General features: G+C 47.8%; 1 protein-coding gene across 3 annotated transcripts in view; it reads right to left on the bottom strand.

Annotated features, from left to right (window-relative positions):
- Bsdc1 (BSD domain containing 1) overlaps positions 1–20,977 on the bottom strand; it is a 30,954-nt gene extending 9,977 nt beyond the window's left edge. For 2 of the 3 annotated variants that reach the window (XM_063287288.1, XM_039109416.2), the window contains exons 1-9: positions 20,667–20,977; positions 20,360–20,420; positions 17,415–17,531; positions 11,763–11,930; positions 10,615–10,669; positions 8,524–8,639; positions 8,056–8,124; positions 7,791–7,869; positions 6,499–6,969 (exon numbers count right to left, since the gene is read on the bottom strand). In XM_063287288.1, the coding sequence (XP_063143358.1) occupies positions 6,499–6,969; positions 7,791–7,869; positions 8,056–8,124; positions 8,524–8,639; positions 10,615–10,669; positions 11,763–11,930; positions 17,415–17,531; positions 20,360–20,420; positions 20,667–20,677 (1,147 nt within the window). In that variant the 5' untranslated portion in view covers positions 20,678–20,977. 3 annotated transcript variants of the gene reach the window in all.
- Positions 20,978–21,235: the final 258 nt, after the last annotated feature.

Genomic DNA, 21,235 nt, shown 5'->3' with positions numbered 1-21,235 from the left:
GAAGCAAGGCGGGGTTGGGGATTTAGCTCAGTGGTAGAGCGCTTGCCTAGCAAGTGCAAGGCCCTGGGTTCGGTCCCCAGCTCCGAAAAAAAGAAAAGGAAAAAAAAAAAAAAAAGATTTGAAGCAAGGCTTGGGAAGGAGGAGAGATGGTCCAACAATTAAGGATGTGCACTGCTCCTGCAGAGGGCCTCAGGTCCTTTCCAGCACCCACACTAGGAGACTTACACTCCAGTAACTCAGAGCACATAACCACACACATATAGAGAGGGCTGGACAGAGAACCCAGGAGCTAGGAGCACTTGCTGCTCTTGCACAGGACCAGGGTTCAGATCCAAGGGTTCGCACACAGCAGCTCATGGCCACTTATAATTTCAGTTCCAGGGTATTCGAGGCACTATTTTGGCCTTTGCAGACACCAGGAATGCATGTGGTACACAGACATACATGCAGACAAGCATTGATACACATAAAATATAAATCTAACAAATAATTAAAAAAACCTAAGGCCTGGTAGTGGTGTCACATGTCTTTAATCCCAGCACTTGGGAGATAGAGAGGCAGGTAAATCTCTGAGTCTGAGGCCAGCCTGGTCTACAGAGTGAGTTCCAGGACAGTTGAGGACACACAGAGAAACTGTCTCAAAAAAAACCAAAAACCAAAAACCAACCAAACAAAAAAATTAAAGGCCAGCCTGGGCTATATGAGACTCTCTTGTTGCTTTTTTTTTTTTTTTTTGGAGACAGGTTTTCCTCTGTGTAGCCCTGGCTGTCCTGGAACTCATTCTGTAGACCAGGTTGGCCTTGGAACTCAGATCTGCCTGCCTCTGCCTCCCTCCTGAGTGCTGGGATTAAAGGCGTGCTTGACCCCCACCTGGCTTGAGACCCTTTCTTACAACAAAAGGAGGCTATATCTCAGTCAGGTCATTGCTTGCCCCCCGGTGTACAGGGCTCTTTGTTGGACCCCAGCACTGTGCAAACTGCTCCTGGTGTCACACAACTGGAATCCCAACATTTGGGTAGCAGGTAGAAAGCAGAAGGATCAGAAGTTCAAGGTTATCCTCAGCTTTTTGGCAAGTTCTGGGTTTAGTTTCTAGTACCCCAGAGAAAGCTTCCCCCCCTGCCCTGTCCCCACTGCTCCTGTCTTGAGTTACACTGGCTCCCTCACTTGTCTGTCTCCAGGCTGAGTGTGGAAGGTAGCACAGCAGGGTGATTAGAGCACTAGCCATAGGTCACTTCTATAATCTCCAATTCCTACCTGTTCGCCTGCCTTGCAGCGCAACTCCACATGGAACCATAATTCTTTGTGTGTGTATATACATGTGTACATGTGTGCAGACCAGAGGATAACCTTGGGTATCAGAAATCTAAATTTTATTTTTTCAAGAGTTATTTTATGGGATTGGGGATTTAGCTCAGCGGTAGAGCGCTTGCCCAGCAAGCGCAAGGCCCTGCGTTCGATCCCCAGCTCCAAAAAACAGAAAAAAAGAGTTATTTTAGTACTTTTGTTTGGAGACAGGCTTTCACTGTGTAGCTGTCCTGGACCTTGTTGTATAGACCAGGCTGGCTTGGAACTCAAGAGTCACCTGCCTCTGCCTCTGCCTCCTAAGTGCTGGCATTAAAGGCATGTGCCACTATGGCTGGCCTTAAACATTATTAACTATGTGTACTTGTGTGTGGGTTTGTGCTTAAGTGCAGTCAGAGAGATCAGAGGACATCAGATCCCAGGAGCTGGAGTTACAGGCGGCCTTAATCCTCCTTAGAAGTGGGTGCTGGGAACTGAACCTGAGTCCTCGGCAAGAACAGTACATGCTCTTAACTGCTGAGCCAGCTCCTCATCCCCACGAACCAAATTATACTTCAGATGTACGAATCCTGTATGTGCACGTATGTATGTGTACCACATGCAGGCCTAATGCCCATATAGGTTAAAGGTTAGAAAAGGAAGCCAGGGGCTGGAGAGATGGCTCAGCGGTTAAGAGCATTGACTGTTCTTCCAGAGGTCCTGAGTTCAAATCCCAGCAACCACATGGTGGCTCACAACCATCTGTAACAGAATCTGATGCCCTCTTCTGGTGTGTCTGAAGACAGCTACAGTGTACTTATATGTAATAAATAAATAAATCTTTAAAAAAAAAAAAAAAGGAAGCCAGATCTCTAGAACTGGGTTCTGAATGGTTGTAAGCCACCACGTGGGTGCCAGGAATCAATCCCACCCATTATTCCATCCCTGTGCTCGATAAGATCTCACAAACTACTGTTCTGATCCTCTGCCCCCTGACAAGGTGTCATGTAGCCAAGGATGACACCAAACTCCTTATTCTCCCGCCTCTGCCTCCCTGCCCTGGGATTACAGAAGCGCACCAGCAGGCTTGGCTTCTGCTCCTTTCAGATACCTGGATGTTTTTCTTCTTATTTTACCTGGCTAAACCCTGTCATGAAACAAGGAATTGTGGCTGGACAGAAGAAGGACAGGCATGGGTTGCCAGGCCTGGTGCATACAGCTGTAATCCTACCACTTAGGAGACAGAGACAAGAGGATCATGTGTTCAAGGCCAGAGCTGGGGAGGGGTTCAGTGGTTGAGGATTTACTACTCTACAGAGGACAGCACCCACACCAGGTGGCTCACAAACACCTTTAACTTCAGCTGCAAGGGCTCTGACTCCATCTTCTGGCTTCCACAGGCACCTAAATACACACAAGCTTACATGCCAAGATATAAACTAAAGACTAAAATAAATCTTAAAAAAAAAAGAGGGAGGGGGTTGGGGATTTAGCTCAGTGGTAGAGCGCTTGCCTAGCAAACGCAAGGCCCTGGGTTTGGTCCCCAGCTTCGAAAAAAAGAAAAAGAAAAAGAAAAAAAAAAAGAGGGAGGATTTGAGGCCAGTCTGGGGAACATGGAAAGATCCTGTCTCAAAAACAGACAAACCACAGTGCAAGGTGGGGAAGCACAACAGAGATGGTTTAAGTCACTTGAAATCCATGGCCATGACCCACTCCTGTCAGGCCTACTGAGCACTCCCCCACCTTCCTACACACTATGTCCCAGGCACCAACCTGATCTCCCTGTTCATTTCCAGGGGGCCTTTCTTTTCAATTTGATTATTTTTATGTCTATGTCTATGTGTCAGCATACACGAGTAAGTGACACAAAGGCCAGAAGAGAGAGTATCAGATCCCCGGAAACTGGAGTTAGTTATAGGTGTTTTGAGAGGCCTGGGTGGGTGCTGGAATCTGAACTCAGGACCTCTGGAAGAACAGGTGTTCTTAACTGCTGAGCTACCTTTCTACCTTTGTAGGTTACGCCTGTCCCCAACCCTTCCCAACAGGGTTTCTCTGTGTGACAGAGAACAGCCCCCCTGGCTGTCCTGGGACTCACAGAGATTCCCCTGCCTCTGCCTCGTGCACCACCACTGACGCCTGTGTTGTTTTTTACCAGTAGAAAAATAGGGAACTGCACAGATCGTAGAGGGCTTTGTGAGTCTCTAATGAAGGCATATCCAGTGCTTAACACAGGTCTAGATATAGAAAATAAGAGACTATCGCCTATCGTTACCACAGTGTTGGTTACATTTTGTTTTCCTTGGTTAACTGGATGCAGCTAGGGTCAGGGTCATCTGGGAAGAGGGAACCACAATGAAGACAATGTCTCTCAGCCTGGCCATTCTGTGGGGTGTTTTCTTGGTTGATGATTGATGTGGGAAGGTCCATCCCACTGTGGGTGGTGCTACCTCTGGGCAGGTGGTCCTGAGTTCTATAAGACCTGTGCAATCCAAAGACACCAAGCCGATAAGCAGCCTCCTTCCACGGCCTGCCTCTGCATCAGCTCCTGCCTCCAGGTTCCTGTCTCAAGCTCCTGCCCTGCAGCTGCAATCACTTCCCTCAGTGATGGGCTTTACCTGGAAGGAGAGGATAGAACAGAGGCTCCCCACAGGTTGCTTTTGATCATGGTGTTTATCACAGCAATAGAGGACACTCATTTCCCCAAAGTAGGGCTCTACCAAAGTTGCTCCCCAAAGTGAGGGCTACCATGAAACAATCTCCACTTGCAGAAGAGAAAGTAGGGCCTTGGAGAAGAGCAGTGACTTTCCTAAAGTCACAAGGCTCATGAGTGAGCTGAGCCTCTGGACCCTGTCACTTTCGGCACTCTGTCCAATCCTCCGAGTCCAGCTCCAGATACTAAGTTCTCAATTGCTATTTAAGAACCCACTCAGGGGCTGGAGAGATGACTCAGTGGTTAAGAGCACTGACTGCTCTTCCAGAGGTCCTGAGTTCAATTCCCAGCAACCACATAGTAGTTCACAACCATCTGTAATGGGATTTGATGCCCTCTTCTGGTGTGTCTGAAGACAGCTACAGTGTACTCACGTACACAAATAAACAAATCTTAAAAAAATACAAAACAAGGGGCTGGAGAGATGGTTCAGATGGCTCAGTGGTTCAGCACTGACTGCTCTTCCAGAGGTCCTGAGTTCAATTCCCAGCACCCACATGGTGAATCATGACCATCTGTAGTAGGATCCAATGCACTGTGTCTCAAGACAGCTACAGTGTATAAATAAATCTTTAAAAAACAAAAACGGAGGGTAGGGAGGGAAAAACAAAAACAAAAAACCAACAACAACAAAAACAAAACAAACAAATCCCAAAACAACCCACTCGGATGGGTGTGGGCAGACACTTAATCCTAGCACTTAGGAGGAAGAGGCAGAGAGATCTCTGTGAATTCCAGACCAGCCTGGTACACAATCAAGTTCCAGCTAGTCAGGAGTGCATGATGAGACCCAGTCTCAAAAAACATCAAACAAACAAGAACCAATTATCCTGCTTTCCTGAGAAATGCGATGGGAGCTTTAATCATAACCACTGAAACACGCCCCTCCAGCTGAACTATGACCCCCAACACCTGCACCAACTCTCCACCTGTCTGTCTCCTTGGTGAACCACTGCTGATGCTCAGAGGCCTCCTTTCTCTGAATGCCTCCAGTGTCAGAGCTGTCCCATAGTGCTCATGTTTCATCACAAAGCCTGTCCCTGCGGCCCCACCCCCTTCCATGTCTCATAAAGGGCAGGAGGAGCTCAATGGATGACCTCACTGAACAAAGCAGAAGCAAAACAGAAGCACTGTGTTACAGACTGGAGACTTGGAGGTTTCCGTCAAGGAGCAAGGGCGCACACGTCAGTGCTGATGGAGGCTGAGGCGAGCCCATTTACTGTTTCCTGCAGCAAACCATCATGCTGCAGGCCAGGCCTCCCCTGCAGGGCAAGCTTTATGGCAGCATGTCTGTCAAGGAGTGGCAATCTGCAGTGGGGTCTTGGGAGACACAGGTGACAGATCTACCCATGCCTGGGTAGAAAGGGAGCTGAAAAGGTTCTTCTTTCACATAACCATGGTCTGCAGCCTGCAACTCCACTGCTCAGACATAGCTAAAGCCCAGCTGTGGAACAGCTCACCTGAGACACGGGCCTCCGAGGTCCATGGTGTCTCCATGGTTCACAACAAAAGGCTGAGAGAAGGTGACTTCCCCAGGGCTCCACAGGTAGAAGACCTTTAACCCCAACACCACAGGAACCCCCAATAACAGCAAAGCAGAATTGTTTAAAAGGCTATGACTGGGCCAAATGTGAGATAAGGTAAGGTAAGGTCACAACTCAAGGCCGGCATAACCTGGGTCTGAAGCTAGGCTTTCTACTTCTCAGTCATAGCAACTTTAAACAGTTACTTAGCACTTCTAGACATCATTTTTTCATCTGTAACCTGAAGAGAATATGGACATGAGGTGTGGGAAATAGGCAAACACTCAAACCATGTGACGGTTAGCACAGGCCTGGCATACACTTCATTTTGCTGATTCTTAAGAACCCCACTGCACTGGGCATGGTGATTCATTCCTGAAGTTCTACTACTTGGGAAGCAAAAGAGTAAAAAGGCCAAGTCTAGGCTACAGTTTAAGGCCAGCCTGAGATAAATAGTGAGGTCCTGTCTCAAAAAGTCAAAACCAGAAGCTAGAGACATGGCTGAGAAGTTAATAACCCTGGCTGCTCTTACAGGACATGCTCTCACTGCTCTCTGATGGGGTAGCCTCTGCAGGGGCCTCCACTGGAATCTCTTCACAAGGACTTGGGCTTGATTCACAGCATCTACACTGTTATCTTCAGTCCCAGGAGATCTAACACACTCTCCTGGACTCTGTGGGCACCGCATGGACATGGTACATAGATCTAAAAAAAAAAAAAACACCCCCCCCCCAAAACCCCACAACAACAAAGACAAAGCCAAGGCAAACAAAAAGACCCCAAGGACTCCCAAGTGCATCATCCGTCACTCACCGACGAGGTAGTGTTAGCTAATAAATATGGCATATGGATGCAGCTACTCTCCCATGATCACAAAGGGAGCTTATCAGCTCCCAGGATCTGCTTGGAGGACACAGATAATCCACACACACGATGGCAGCTCTTGCTTGCCCTGCTCACACATCCACTTGCACTCAGACCTACCTTTCTTGCCATTGTTGGAGGGTGTTGACTTCCCACTGTCTGAGTTCAGCTCAAACACTCTTAAGTCTGTGGGCACCTCTTCTCTCAGGGTCTCTACTCTGGCTGGAGGCCTGGGTTCTAGGCCACTGGCTCGGCCTGCAGGGGTTAGAGGCTTGGAGGTAACGGGGGGTGGGGGTCCAGTTTCACCCGCATCCTCAGCCAGACTCTGTTCTTCCAAAGACGCCTCGAGCAGCTTTTGGGACAGGTCTTTAGGTAGCTCTGGTGGCTGAGGTGCAGCTGCTGGGTTTGCGATCTGTGTGGCGAGGGAGATGCTCTCACTGCTCTCTGATGGGGTAGCCTCTGCAGGGGCCTCCACTGGAATCTCTTCACAAGGGCTCTGGGGGGCTGGCTCATTTTCAGGGGCTGTAGAAGTTTTAGTCTCTTGTGGAAGCTTTGCCTCTTTTGGAGATGGTACAATGCGTTCAAGCTCCTCTGTGGAAAGATAGGTTGGGAAAGAGGGAGTGTAACCTCAGTTGGTTCAAAGGCAGCCTTGGAACATGCACACCCTGCCATGTTTACCATGAGGAAGGCTAGCCTGTATCCCTCACGGCTACTCCAGCACAGGAAGACATCCCCTGCTAGTTGGTCACGCACAAGCTGGACTATGACTCACAGCCTGAGACATGTGAAAGCCAAGGCTTAGAAGAGGGTCTGCTCTGGGTTTGGGCCAGACTCTAGTCTCATTCTGTGCAGCCAGCACTTAACCTGCTACCTCAGTGAGAAAGACAATGGCTTCGGCTAAGGGCTAACCACACATTAAGTTCTTAATGGAGGCTGAAGGTACAGTGTAAGTATTTAAAACATCCCGAGCTACAGTCTTGTCTTCTCTCTTTTCTTTTTAATGTTATTTTGAGATAGTCTCTTTATGTAACCTTGGCTGACCTAGAACTCCCTATGTAGACCAGGCTGGCCTTGAACTCAGAGATCTGCCTCTTGAGTGCCAGGCCCTTGAACAGCAACCCTGCAGTCTTATGTAGAAGGGTGTTGGGGGAAGAAGGACTCTACATTCTCAGCACACTCCTAAGTAACTGCAATAGCAGGTTCAGTGTGACATAGCAAGCTACCCCAGCTGGCACGTGTGGTTTCTGTACCCACACTCTGGGTCCTACAAGCCCTGTGTTACAGGCTGTGTGTCATTTCTGACTGTTCACTCGTACACTGTCTCACTCTGGCTTTTCCCAGGGATGCCATGTCACCAAAGGCCTAGAGTACCACAGACACATTTATCACCATCTCACTTCATTGCCTACTACCTTCTTCCTCCTCCCAGCCAGGCTCTTCAGAGATGCTCTGGTCTGCCCGCTGCTTCAGTGCATCCCTCCGGGCCTGCTCCTGAGGATGGGAGAGCAATGACCAGGTTAGAGTACCCTCCTCTGAGGCCCTAGGCCTGACCCTAGAGTCCTCGGCACCTCCAGAAAGAACTAGTCTTCAACTCTTTCTTGTCTTGACAAAAATCCAGCCTGCTTCCCCCAGGGCTAGGGGGTAGGGTGGTCTCCTTCCCAGGTTAGCCCAGCATACCTGTTCAAGTTGGTGGACTTTATAGAAATACCGATGCCAGAATTCTGAATGGGAAACAGCTGCTGGAACCTGGAGGGACAGGAAAATAGAGGTGAAAATTTGGGAATGATGTGTGGGTGAAGTCCTTATCAGTCTGTTCCTAGTCATTCTTGCAGAGTCTAGACACAGGACGTAGCTTCACAGCAATTGTCAAAGCCCTTCCACTCGACTTTAATTCAAACCAGACCCACCTTCCAGGCCAAGCTTGGCCAAGGAAGGAAAACAGAACTCCCATATGAGTTTGCTGGTCTCTCCATTTCTCCTCATTCTCTGCCTGCCAGAAGCTGGCAAATTAGCCCCGTCCTGGCATCTTCTTGGCTCAGCACAGGCCCATCTGGCTGTACAGGGTCTCCCATTACACATATCCTTCCCATATGTCCCAACACCTCAGGCTCACAGCCAGCTGAGGTCTGCCGGCGGGACCCTCACCATCTTGGTGTAGAGGGCTCGAATGGAGGGGCTGCCTACAAGGAGCTCTGAGATCTCCCCTTTCTTCTCCTCCAAGCAGAATCGGGAAAGCCAGGCATCAAACAATTCCGGGGGCCCTGCAGAGGGACAGACACTGACATTCAGTTCTCTGCATCTAGGGAAAGAACACTTGGACTAGAGAAAACACTTAAGTCTGGTCTTGAACAGTAAAGAAAGAGTAAGGGATCTTTCCAAAGCCATTTTGTCTAAGGGGAAAGGGTGAGGCAAGGTGAAGGGGTGGGTGGGTAATTCTAAGATCATGGTCCTGTCTCTCTGTCCTCCCCTACATCATGTGACCAGGAGGCTTTGCCCTCCTCTCCCTCTTTCTTTCCTCCTCCTCTGAATATTCTAGGTCTTGCCTAGGCTCCTCCATCTCCTTTCCTTACTTTGTTTTTTCTCATGAGTCTCCTTGAAATCATTTTAGCCCCCTCTTCTGACAATTCCTATTTCTTTGGTACCCAGAATCCACCCTGGGCTCCAGATCCAGCTGCTGTCATAACAAAAGCTCATCCACGTTCCCACTCCATTACTGCTGGAAACTCTGAAGACAGTCCAGCCCCTTACTTACCTACACTGATTGTACTTCTTAAGCTCCCCTGTTACATGTGTCCTCTCCATCCAGGCTCTGGCCTTACCACTGACATGGGGTCACCTTCTGCCTTTTGTCTCATCCTTCACAATATGGCCTCAAACTCTTCAACAGTTCCCTACAATTCTACAATGTGAGCTTTGAAAAGCTAAGGTCCACAGGGGAAATGTGTGTCAGTGTGTTTTGCCTTGCTATGTGGCCCTGGCTAGCCTGGAATTTGCTATGCAGACCATGATAGCCTCCTATATAGACCATGCTAGCCTCAAACTCAGAGATCTGATTGGTTCTGCCACCCCAGTCTGGACTCACTACCATGCCTGGACGAGTAACATACAATCTTATAGGAAGGCTCGTCATTTGTTCCTTGGTTGTTTTTGAGACAGGGATTCTCTGTGTAGCCTTGGCTATCCTGGAACTTACTGTGTAGACCAGGCTGGGCTCAAACTCACAGACCTTTGCTGACCTTGTCTCCTGAGTGCTGAGTATTGTGTCATCACTGGACTCACCATTTTGGTCAGTTTTTTTTCCTGGTATTAGAGATGACCTTGTGTATGCTAGACAAATACCCAAGGATCCCAAGTCCTTTTTATCTTTACTACAGCACAAGGTTTTGCTAAATTGCCCAAGTTGGCTCTGAACTCATTATAAAGCTTAGCGTACTCCTAATTTTTCAAGTCTCCTGCCTCAGCCTCCAAGTAGCTGGTATTATAGGATTATGCTATTGTACCTGCCTGGTGACAGATTTTTAAAGGCCTCTATGACTAAAGAAAAGTCTAGAACCATCACCATGAGTCTTTCATGACCCAAGAGAGTGCTTATTCTGACACATAAAGCCCTCCCCAGCAGCTCCCTGGCTGCCTTCACAGCTTCATGAACTCTGACTTAGTGTCACCAAACCAGGCCTCCCTGTTCTTTCTGAATTTTCAAACATACTCCTATCCTTGCCTGAATAACGATGCACTCCTCAATATTATTTCTAGGCCCCACAGGCTAGGTTAGGTGCACTCCTCCGGAGGCCCACTACCTATCATTCTGTAGAAGGAGTCAACCCACTCCTTATTACCTCTGACTGACTCCTTGCCTTTCATTTCTTGCTCTTTGAAGCCTGGTTCTGAAGGAATGGACAGTTTAAAGGCTTATTCATTTCTGGTTTCTAGTTTCTAGAATGGGGCACAGTGGACAGGAACCAGAGGGGTTGGGAAAGCAGCAGGGGTGGCAGACAAGCTGAACAGAGAAGACGAGGGACCTGAAGAGCAAAGCCTCTTCAAGAAACAGGGTGAAGATACTCGAAGTTCAGGGAGGAAAAGGAGCCGACCCTCCACCTACAGAGTAGAAGATCCATAGCGTTCTACTCTGTTCCCAGTATGCAGGACTACTTGGTCTGCGAAGCCTACAACGTGATATGATCTACACCCTCCCCATGTGTCTGCCCCAGAGGCTCACTCCCACTGCTACCCCCTCACCGTCGGGCTCGTTGCAGTATGTTGCCGGGTCTGACTGCAGACTGTAGAGCCGAGCCTGTAAGCAAAAGAGCAAATAGAATTCTGGGTAGGTGGACGCAGAAAAAGTCTCTTACCCAATATTCCAATCCTGAGAACTAAGAAAATACAGTAAGCAGGTTATAAAATCATATGTACAACTCCTTCTGAAATATGTGCAATTTAAGAAAAGTCAAATGCAATTATGTTAATAAAGTCCAAACTTAAGGGCAAATTGTGAGATAATGTAATTGTCCCCAAATTAAAATCCAACAAGGCTGAGTAGTGGCACACACCTTTACTAAACCCAGCACTCGAGAAGCAGAGGCAGGCAGATCTCTGTAAGTGGAAGGCCAGCCTGATCTACATTCCGAGTCCCAGGCCAACCAACACTATACAGTAGATTCTGTCTCAGTAAAATTAAAATTTAAAAGCCCACCAGCAAATCTGGGCAGCAGCAGGCAGGCCTTTAATCCCAGCAGCACTGGGGAGGCAGAAGCAGGTGAATCTCTGTGAGTTTGAGGCCAGTCTGGTCTAGAAAACGAGTTCTAGAACAGCCAGGGCCAAACAGAGAGACCCTGTCCTAAAAACCCAAAGACCAAGCCAAACCAAACCAAATCAAACCAAGCCAACAAACAGCTAAAACGAAGGAAGGAAGGAAGGAAGGAAGGAAGGAAGGAAGGAAGGAAGGGAGAGAGAAAGAACAAACTCTTTGCTCTTCTCTCTTCCCCTCTTCCCTTTAACCCTGTCCCTTCTCTCCCCACCGCCCCCAACCCCCTTCCCTCCACATGTCCATGGCCGGTCTTTACTTCTTCCCCCTTCTACTCTTCTTCTCTCATTAAGTCTCTCCTCGTGGGATTAAAAAAAAAAAGGAAGGAAGGAAGGAAGGAAGGAAGGAAGGAAGGAAGGAAGGAAGGAGGGAGGGAGGGAGGGAGGGAGGGAGGGAGGGAGGGAGGGAGGGAAGGCAGGCAGGCAGGCAGGCAGGCAGGCAGGCAGGCAGAAATTATCTACTTTTTTATTCGTGTTCCCCAATTATACAAATCTATATTTTTAGCCTGAACACATCAGTGCTTATGTGATCAAAGGTTGGTAGGTAAAGCTTTCAATCTCCAGCAAAGGCTGCTGGTGAATACCTTGGTGCCATCATATGGCTCAGCTGTGCCAGAGGGTGTACCCATCAGGGTGATGACATCGCAGTCGATGGTTTTGTCTGGAGAGGGGGCAAAGGTATCTGAGATCACCCCTAAGAAGTCGGATAATCCCTTCTTCACTTTTTCTGTTGCTCCCGAGGAGCCTTCAGTCTGCAGAGAAAACCAAAGAAAGGAAGACAGTATACTAGGGGCAGGATGCAACCTGGGGTCTAGGTGAAGCATCAGGGGAGGAGTACAGAATCAGAGACATGCAAAAGTCCTTTTCTCCATCTCAGACTGGAGGAGGTAACCAGAGCTCTCTAGTTCCAGTTGGGGATGCAGAACATGCCCAAGGTAGGCCTGAAAAGAGCTTCAACTGATTGTTAAAACAAAATATCAAACTAAGTTGATCAAAAAGGGCTAGGAGGGCTAGGGAGATGGCCCAATTAGAAGTGCTCACTGTGCAAGTCTGACAACCCGAGTCAGTCCTATAGACTCATGTAACACACCAGGTTTGATGACAGAGCCAGGGAGGCAAAGACAAGTAGATCCCTGGTGCTCCCTGGCCAGAGGGCAGAGAAGAGCCTGACAAGATTCAGGCCCAGTGAGAGTCACTGTTTCAAGAAACACGGTGAGTGGCTACAGAATGCCTGAGGTCGTCCTTGCTTCTAGAGGCTTGTGCACACAAGCAAATGAACCCACACACACTTCCAAGCCTACATGAACATGAGTGCGTGTGTGTGTGTGCATGCGCGCGTGCGCACATACACACACACACACACACACACATACATACACACACACACACACACACACACACACACACAAAATAAGACCATGTCATTCTAGCAGGAAAGAGGGCAGTGGTGGTTTTGAATCCCAGGTCTGATACATGGATGCTACCTGACATAAACAAGTTTTTGTCACTGCTAAGGATGTAGAATATCCTGTGCAGACATATGGACAGGCAGCCATGTTTGCCAGGGGACAGTGGAAGGCAAATGAATCCTCTGGAGGCAGAGGCAGTTGTCCACCACAGGTCAATATGCCATCTGCTTGGCAGGGGTGATGAACTGAAAGGCAGGACAGAGTCCAAAACTCTCATACAAAACTATATTAAGGGGTTGGGGATTTAGCTCAGTGGTAGAGCGCTTGCCTAGGAAGTGCAAGGCCCTGGGTTCAGTCCCCAGCTCCGAAAAAAAGAAAAGAAAAAAAAAACTATATTAATGCTGCTTTGTTGAGATAGGATTCTGCTATGTAGCTCAGGCTGACCTAAAACTTGTTATGTAACCAAGGCTGGCCTCCACCTCCCAAGTGTTGGGATTATCAATATGTACTGACATTATCTCTTGTTTTTTAAGAGTTAGTATGTGTGTGTGAGGGTGTGTGTACACATATGAAGAGGTCAGAGGAGGGCACTGAAGCCCCTGGAATTGGACTTACAGGTGGTTGTGAACTGGGGACTGAACCTAAGTTTTCTGAAAGAGCAGTTTTTCTAGCCCCTAGCAGGATTTTTTTTTTTAAGATTTATTCATTTATTATATATAAGTACACTGTAGCTGTCTTCAGACACACCAGAAGAGGGCATCAGATTCCATTACAGATGGTTGTGAGCCACCATGTGGTTGTTGGGAATTGAACTCAGGACTTCTGGAAGAGCAGTCAGTGCGCTTAACCACTGAGCCATCTGTCCAGTCCTGCCTCAGCCTCTTATATAGGGAAAACAGTTACATGTCACCAGACCTACCCCAGCATTGTGGCCTCTACTAATCTCAGGGTAACTGACTTAGCTGGAGACCGAATGAGGAAACCAGTGTATTTCTAGACTAATGGAAAACTAACTGTACATACAAGCCAGCATGTTAGCCAGGAATGGTGGATCATATCCATAGTTACAGAACTTGGAAGGCTGAGGCTGAAGGACTGCCATGTGTTTTGTTTGAGGCCAGACTGGGCTAGCGAGATGAATTCTCAAAACTACCAAACACACACATGCATGCATGCTACCAGAAAATTAAACAGACTACAAGGTTATCCTTGATCAAATAACATTTTTCCTTTTTCCACTGTGCTGGCTAGTTTTACCTTAACTTGAACAGGTGCTAGTCATCTGGGAGAAGGGAACTTCAATTGGATGTAGGAGTCTGTAGGGCATTTTCTTAGAGACTGATGGGGGAGGGCACAGCCCATTGTGAGTGAAGTCACCCTGTGCTGGTGGTCCTGGTTCTATAAGAAAGCAGGCTGAGCAAGCCAGTATGCAGCACTCCACCATATTCTCTGCATCAGCGCCTGCCTCAGGTTCCTGCTTACCCAGTTTAAGTTCCTGTCCTGACTTCCCACAGCTACCTGAACTGAGAGCTAGGTTATGCAAACCAAATGAACCCCTTTCTTTTACTGGGATTTTTGAGGGTTTTTTTTCGGGGGGGGGGGTTGTTTCAAGACAAGGCTTCTCTGTGTAGCCCTGGCTATCCTGGGACTCACTCTGTAGACCAGGTTGGCCTCAAAGTCAAAGATCTGCCTGCCTCTGTCTCTCATTTGCTAGGGTTAAAGGTATGCACCACCACCATCTGTGTTTTTTTTTTTTTTAAAGATTTATTTTATTTATTATATATAAGTACACTGTAGCTGTCTTCAGATACAGAGGGCATCGGATCTCTTTACAGATGGTTGTGAGCCACCATGTGGTTGCTGGGAATTGAACTCATGACCTCTGGAAGAGCAGTCGGGTGCTCTTAACCGCTGAGCCATCTCTCCAGCCCACCATCTGTGTTTTTATCACAGTAATAGAAAGCCTACTAAGATACGTATTGACTTTAAAACCCAACTCCTCCCTTAGCAGAGGATTTCACTGTACAATTCAGAGAACAGAACACAACCCTGAGACGATAAAGTGGCACAAGATAAGCACACTTGAAGTCTATAAGAATGTACTCACACTTTTAACATTTATTGTTATTGTGTGTGATGTGTGTTTGGGCGTGTCTATATACAGCATGGTAAACATGTGGCAGTCAGAAGTCAGGAGACTGACAACAGGCTTGTGTGACAAGTGCTTTACTTGCTAATCTATAATTCATCTTATTGGGGTGTGTGTGTGTGTGTGTGTGTGTGTGTGTGTGTGTGTGCGCGCGCGCGCGCACGCGTGCACGCATGCACGTTCACACTTATTTTTTTAAGATTTATTATTTAATGTATGTGAGTACACTGTAGATGTCTTCAGACACACCAGAAGAGGGCATCAGATCTCTTTACAGATGGTTGTGAGCCACCGTGTGGTTACTGAGAATTAAACTCAAGACCTCTGGAAGAGCAGTCAGTGCTCTTAACCACTGAGCCATCTCTCCAGCCCCACGTGCACACATTTTAAAGATTAATTATTTGAGAGGACAGAGTCTTGTGTAGCTCAGGTTGACCTCGAATTCACTATGTTGTAGAGCTACAATTACACAAATGTGTTGCATACCTAGTTTGTATAGTATTAGGAGTCAGGGTTTGTACGTGCTGTATCTGAGGTTAGTATGGACTGCCAATTTGACAAGCTAGGATCACCTAAGAGCCAAGCCTCTGAGCACACTCTTGAGGGACCATCTGACTAGGATCACCTAAGAGCCAAGCCTCTGAGCACACTCTTGAGGGTCATCTGACTAGGTTAGCCTCTAGACACGCATGAAGGACTACCTACCCCTTGACTGTAGTTAGCACAGCCCATGAGCTGGGATCCTGGACTGAGTAAGGAGAAAGTGAGCATCCATCTCCTTCCTGACTGAGAAGCCATGTACTAGCTGCCTCCTCAGGCTCCTGTCACACCTTCCCCTTGAGGATGAACTGTCCCCCACAGGACAGACTGTGAGCCAAAATAAGCCCTTATTAAGTTGCTCTTACCAGGTGTTTGGTCACTAATGAGACAAGCCACCAACCCGCTAGCACATCTCCAGTTCCCTACTAACAATATTTCCTTTCCTTTAAGATTTGTTGGGCTGCAGAGATGGCTCAGTGGTTAAGAGCACTGACTGCTCTTCCAGAGGTCCTGAGTTCAAATCCCAGCACTACATGGTGGCTCCCAACCATCTGTAATCACATCTAGTGCTCTCTTCTGGCGTGCAGGTATACATGCAAGCAAAAAGCTGTATGTGTACATAATAAATAAATTAATTAATTAATCAATTAACTAGTTAAAAAAAAAAAAAGACCAGGGCTCTTAGGACGATGTAGAATGAGGCCTGCAATGATGTAAGTGAACAATGAGGTAAGAAACTGGCCTTAGCAGTTAAGTCATCCTCTTCTGGAGGACCCAATTCCATTCCCAGCACCTACAAGGTGGCTTATCACCATCTGTAACCCTAGTTCCAGGGCAGCCAGCATCTTCTTCTTCTGTCTTCCATGGGGAATGCATGCATGTGGTGCATAGGTATACAGTAGGCAAAACACCCATACATATCAAATAAATAAATAAATAGGTTTTTAAAAAATGTGTATTAGTGTTTAGTCTGTATGTCTTTGTGGGGGTGTCAGACCCCCTGGAACTGGAGTTACTGACTGTTGTGAGCCACCATGTGGTTGCTGGGTATTGAACTCAGGACCTCTGGAAGAGCAGCCAGTGCTCTTAACCGCTGAGCCATCTCTCCAGCCCCATAAATAAATATATGGAAGAAATCAGTAGTTTAAGGCCATTTTCTGATATGTAATCAATTTGAGACTACTGTAGGCTATTTGAAATGGAAAACAGAAGGAGAAAACCAAATAGGTTAAAAATAAGGTATCCTGGGGCTGGGGATTTAGCTCAGTGGTAGAGCGCTTACCTAGGAAGCGCAAGGCCCTGGGTTCGGTCCCCAGCTCCGAAAAAAAGAACCAAAAAAAAAAAAAAAAAAAAAAAAGGTATCCGGACCGGCAATCAGGACCGGCAAGAAAGCTCAGTGGGTGAAGGCACATGCTGCCAAGTCTAATGGCCTAGAGTCAGGAGGACTGACTCCCACAGTTGCCTTTTAACCTGCCACACATGCATATACATGCACGCACAAGAACATATAGATACATTAACACAATTATTTAAAAATAATATTTAGTTGGCCCACATTTTTTTCCCTAAAGAAAGTAGACATAAAGGTACATCACCCAAATGTTAACAACAGCTACCTTCATGCGAAGGGAGTCCTTTTATTTACACACACACACACACACACACACACACACACACACACACACACACGCGCGCGCGCGCTACCTCTGTTTTTTTTTTTTTTTTTTTTTTAAAGATTTAATTTATTTTATATATATGAGTACACTGTAGCTGTCGTCAGACACACCAGAAGAGGGCATCAGGTCTCATTACAGATGGTTGTGAGCCACCATGTGGTTGCTGGGAATTGAACTCAGGACCTCTGGAAGAGCAGTCAGTGCTCTTAACCGCTGAGCCATCTCTCCAGCCCCCACCTCTGTTTTCTACAATGCATAGCTTTGCTCATGGAACACATTATAGACAGGGGAAAACTTTTACTCTATAGCTTATCTGCTTGACAAACAAGTCCCTCAAGGTGGGAGGAAAAGTATCATTTTCTTCCCACATGGTAAAAATGAGAGAAAAGTTGAGAGTGCCCACCCGGCTCCCAGAGCAGACCAACCCGTGAGGGCAGTCAGTCAAGGTGTGGTAGTACTCACGGCCAGCCTCTCCTTCACCACACTGGCCGTGGCTGCTATGGTGCAGGCCGTGTCATGCTGTACCACCTGGGTAAACTCTGTCAGGTCGCGCTTCATGAACTCCAAAGCTTCAGTGGACTATGGAAAACAGAGAGAAGGACCAAGCTGGCAGATTCCATCATCCCCTGTGTCTGGGCCTCTTCGGCACCAGACAGATATGTGGGAATATGAGTGAAGTAAGAGCCAAGTGCTGGGATTAAAAGAGCCTTTTTTTAAAAAAATCCAAGAAGAGTGGATCCCCCCATCCACCCCACCCCAGGCAAGGGCTCAGTTCCACTGTTCTGGGTTTTGTTCACCACTCATTAAGTTTCTTTGGAATGACTGACATTTGCCCCTATCTAACTGACCTGTTTCAGAGCTAGTTTGAGCCAGCTGGTCCTCTGCTGCCTGCTATGTCTAACTTCCTTATGTCATACTTGCCAACTCCAAGATAACTTCCTGGAGCACCTGTGCTCACCTCCTCCCCCCCTTCCTGTCCTCTCGCTTCATGTGGGATCAATCACCTGCATGTTTTGTATGGAGGCTTTCCATGCAGGCTGATCCGTCTACCTCCTCCTCCCTTCCAAGGGCTGAGATTACAGATCTGCACCATCATGCCCGGCCAAAGCATGTTTTTGAGTATTCTGTTTTTTTATTTTGTTTTTCCTAGGATGGGGCTGCTTACTTCTGACCTGGCATGACCGAGTGGGACAATAAGGAACCACTAAGAGGGTGAAGCAAGTGGAACACAGTGAGATTTTTCATTTTTAATGTGTCACTCTAGGGATTGGCACAGTCTTAGCCATTCAGAGTCAAGGTGACCATAAGATAGCTGGGTAGTTGTCTGGTAAGAGCTACCCTTAAGCACCAAAGGGTCTAAAGAAAGAAACAGGAATCACCCCTGAGGAGAGGTGCACAGTGAGAGTGTAGAACACACACACTTGTGAGCTGAGGACAAAGATCTTCAGAGTCCCATCTTCAAAGGGCAGGCAGAGAAACGTGAGCTCAACAGTCAGGAAAGAAAAATCTGGACAAGTGTGTGGAGAACTGGGAGAGAGTTTCAACAGAAGTTGAAAGAGTGACAGTTCAAAAAAGGGGGGAGTAGGGTGGAGTGGGGAGCATCTTAGTGTCAACTAACTGCTACAGAAAGTTCCAGAAAGATAAGGGCTAGAGTACCCAGTGGAGCTGGCAAGTGTGAAATATGTGTTATTACAGATAAGTGTGCAGGTGGTGGCTTCAGGGGTGGGGAGGGAGCGACCCAAAATCAAGCCTATTGACGTCATATTTTTAAAGTATGCCAGGCTGCTGGACACAGACTTGAGGAAAGAGTTTCTGAAGGGGGAGAGAAAAATATGAGGAAGGAAAGTTCTGGGGGTGGTGGTGGTAGTGGTGGTGCCCAGACTCAGTGGGACCAGGACATCTGCATTGGGGGGCACAAAGCAGCTGAGCCTTCTCTGATGCTGTGTCTGTGCTTGTGCTTGGATGCATAGGGTGGGTGTACAGGAGGCTCAGGGCAGGAGCAGGAAGGAAGCAGAGGAAGGCAGATTATAGGGCCCTCTCAGAAGTTGTAGGCTCTGGGTCAATGTCTGCTAAGACAGCAGGGAACAGACAGACCCAAATGGAGCAGGGATAGCCAGTAGCAAAGGAGCAAGGGAAAAGTAGAAGAAAAAATTGCTCACTCCCTTACAAAGAGCGAGTGCCTGTATAGCACCTAGAGTGTTATTGTCTCAGTGTTCTATTATCATTTAATCCTCATGGCATCCATTAGATAGTGATATTTCACTTTACAGGTGAGGGAATGAAGCCTAGAAAGGTAAAAACAAAAACAAACACACCAAAGCTTGCCTTTAATCTCAACACTCTCAAGGCAGTGGGAAGTGGATCTCTGTGAGGTTGAGGCCAGCCTGCTCTACATCAGGGTTCCAGGGCAGCCAAGAGCTACATATACAATGAGACCCTGTTTCAAAACAAAACAAAGCACCACCACCGCTAACAACAACAAAATAATTTGCCCAAGTTCCCAGAAACATAAGGAACTAAAGGGAGAGATGTTCCGATATCAGCCTCAAAACACACAGGAAGTCCTCATGCAATACCTGCTAAATACCACACTTTCTTTGCATGGCTCTTTGAAGTATCACATTAATTCTTAGCATAAAGTCCCGTCTCTTATGTTCAACAAAACAGCCAGCACAGGGAATTCTCAGGTGTGCTGGGCTGTAGCTAGAGAGGGGGCAATTCAGGAGAACCCAGACCAAGGAGAAAGCAAAAAACAAGCAAACAAACAAACAACTGTTCCTAAAGTACTGGGCTGATTTGGGATCAGAAGCCTCTTAGAGTCTGCCTTGAAGCATGACTCACTTCATTGGCTTGAGGTAAATAGTAATTAGTTATTCCACCATTTAGTTGAGCAGCTTTTAAATAAAGTATTGTGGGATAAAACAGGAACACCAACTGGCATTGCCTACTACAGGGAGAAGCGTTAGTCACATTGTAGGGATTACTTAGCCAGCCAATTCCCCAGGTCTCCACTCTTAGGCTGTATCCCCTTCCCTTTGCAAACAATTCACATAGGCAACATCAGCCAATGGCAATCCGCATCTCTACCAGGATTCTTGCTTTTCACCTTCTTTGCCACACCTTCCTTGGCATGCTCATGACTTCCTAGCCTAGACAAGATGTTAGGTACTTCCCTTTCACGGTATTCACAACAGTGTCTTCCCAACCTGCCTGAGAGTAGTGATTGTCATATACTCTAATATTTAAATTGCTGTTTAAGAGTAAGGTGTTGTTAGCGGTGGTGTTTTACTCTTATCTTTTAAATGGCCTCACAGAAGCTCGACAAATCCAGGCAGAGGCTAGCTAGGGTTGGTTGCAAGGAGACGACCGCGGTGCCCCGCCGAGAGAAAGGTGCTGGCCCGGCTTACCTTCTCTTTGACTGCCTGGTAGCTCTGCTGCAGCCAGCTCCGCCACCACCCCACGTCCTCCCTGTGGAAGACAGACACATCTGACGGCCCTGCCTGCTTTGCGACTCCTGCCCCAGCCTCCGCTGTGGCCGGCGGATGAGGCTTCTCGGGCCTCTTTCCCATCCCCTCGCACCACGCCTCCACTCTGCCCTTTCAGCTCGGTCCGCACTCTCACTGGCAGCCTGTCCCCAATAGGGGACCCTGGATCAGTACCCCAACCCTTGAATAACCCAGGCCCCAACGCCAGAAGGCGGAACGACAAGCTCACCCTTCCGCCATCTTGCCAGCATGACATCACCACTATTTACCGACCTTTGACTTTCGACACGGCACCGCCCCCTCAAACTCCGCCCCCAAGAGCGCGCCCCAATCTTAACACAAGCGCAACTCTCCGCCTTATCCCCGCCCCCTACATCAATTTGTCCCTCCTTTGTCCAATCCGTGACCCAAATTCGATTTGTCCCGCCTCTAAACTCTCGAACCAATTGTGTTTTAGATTGTTCTTGCGTCCCACCAACCAGCGGCTAGCTTTCCCGGTAGTCCCTGACTACAGTGGCCTCTCTGGGCCAAGTTTGGCAGTGGTTAGACCGCCAATTGGAAGGAGAGGAGAGGAAAAGGGGCGGGGTTCCAACGTCGAGTTCTTAGAACCTAGTATTAGGACCGCCCCCCTTTGTGAAACCAGCAGCTTAGCTGCTGCTTAATGTTCTGCTGCAGGCTAATTCAGCAAGCTCAGAGTGCGGACCTCTCTCTGAGCAAGGCTGTGGGGGAGACTCCAGAGGCTAATTTAAGCTATCCTCCGGATGACTCCCAGTATCATTTGGAGTGGCAGATACACAT

The sequence above is a fragment of the Rattus norvegicus genome, chromosome 5, assembly GCF_036323735.1.
Source record: "Rattus norvegicus strain BN/NHsdMcwi chromosome 5, GRCr8, whole genome shotgun sequence".
In the NCBI taxonomy this organism is placed as follows: Eukaryota; Metazoa; Chordata; class Mammalia; order Rodentia; family Muridae; genus Rattus; species Rattus norvegicus.
The sequence above is the reverse complement of the archived record's forward strand: the minus strand, read 5'-3'. Positions and strand labels throughout refer to the sequence as shown.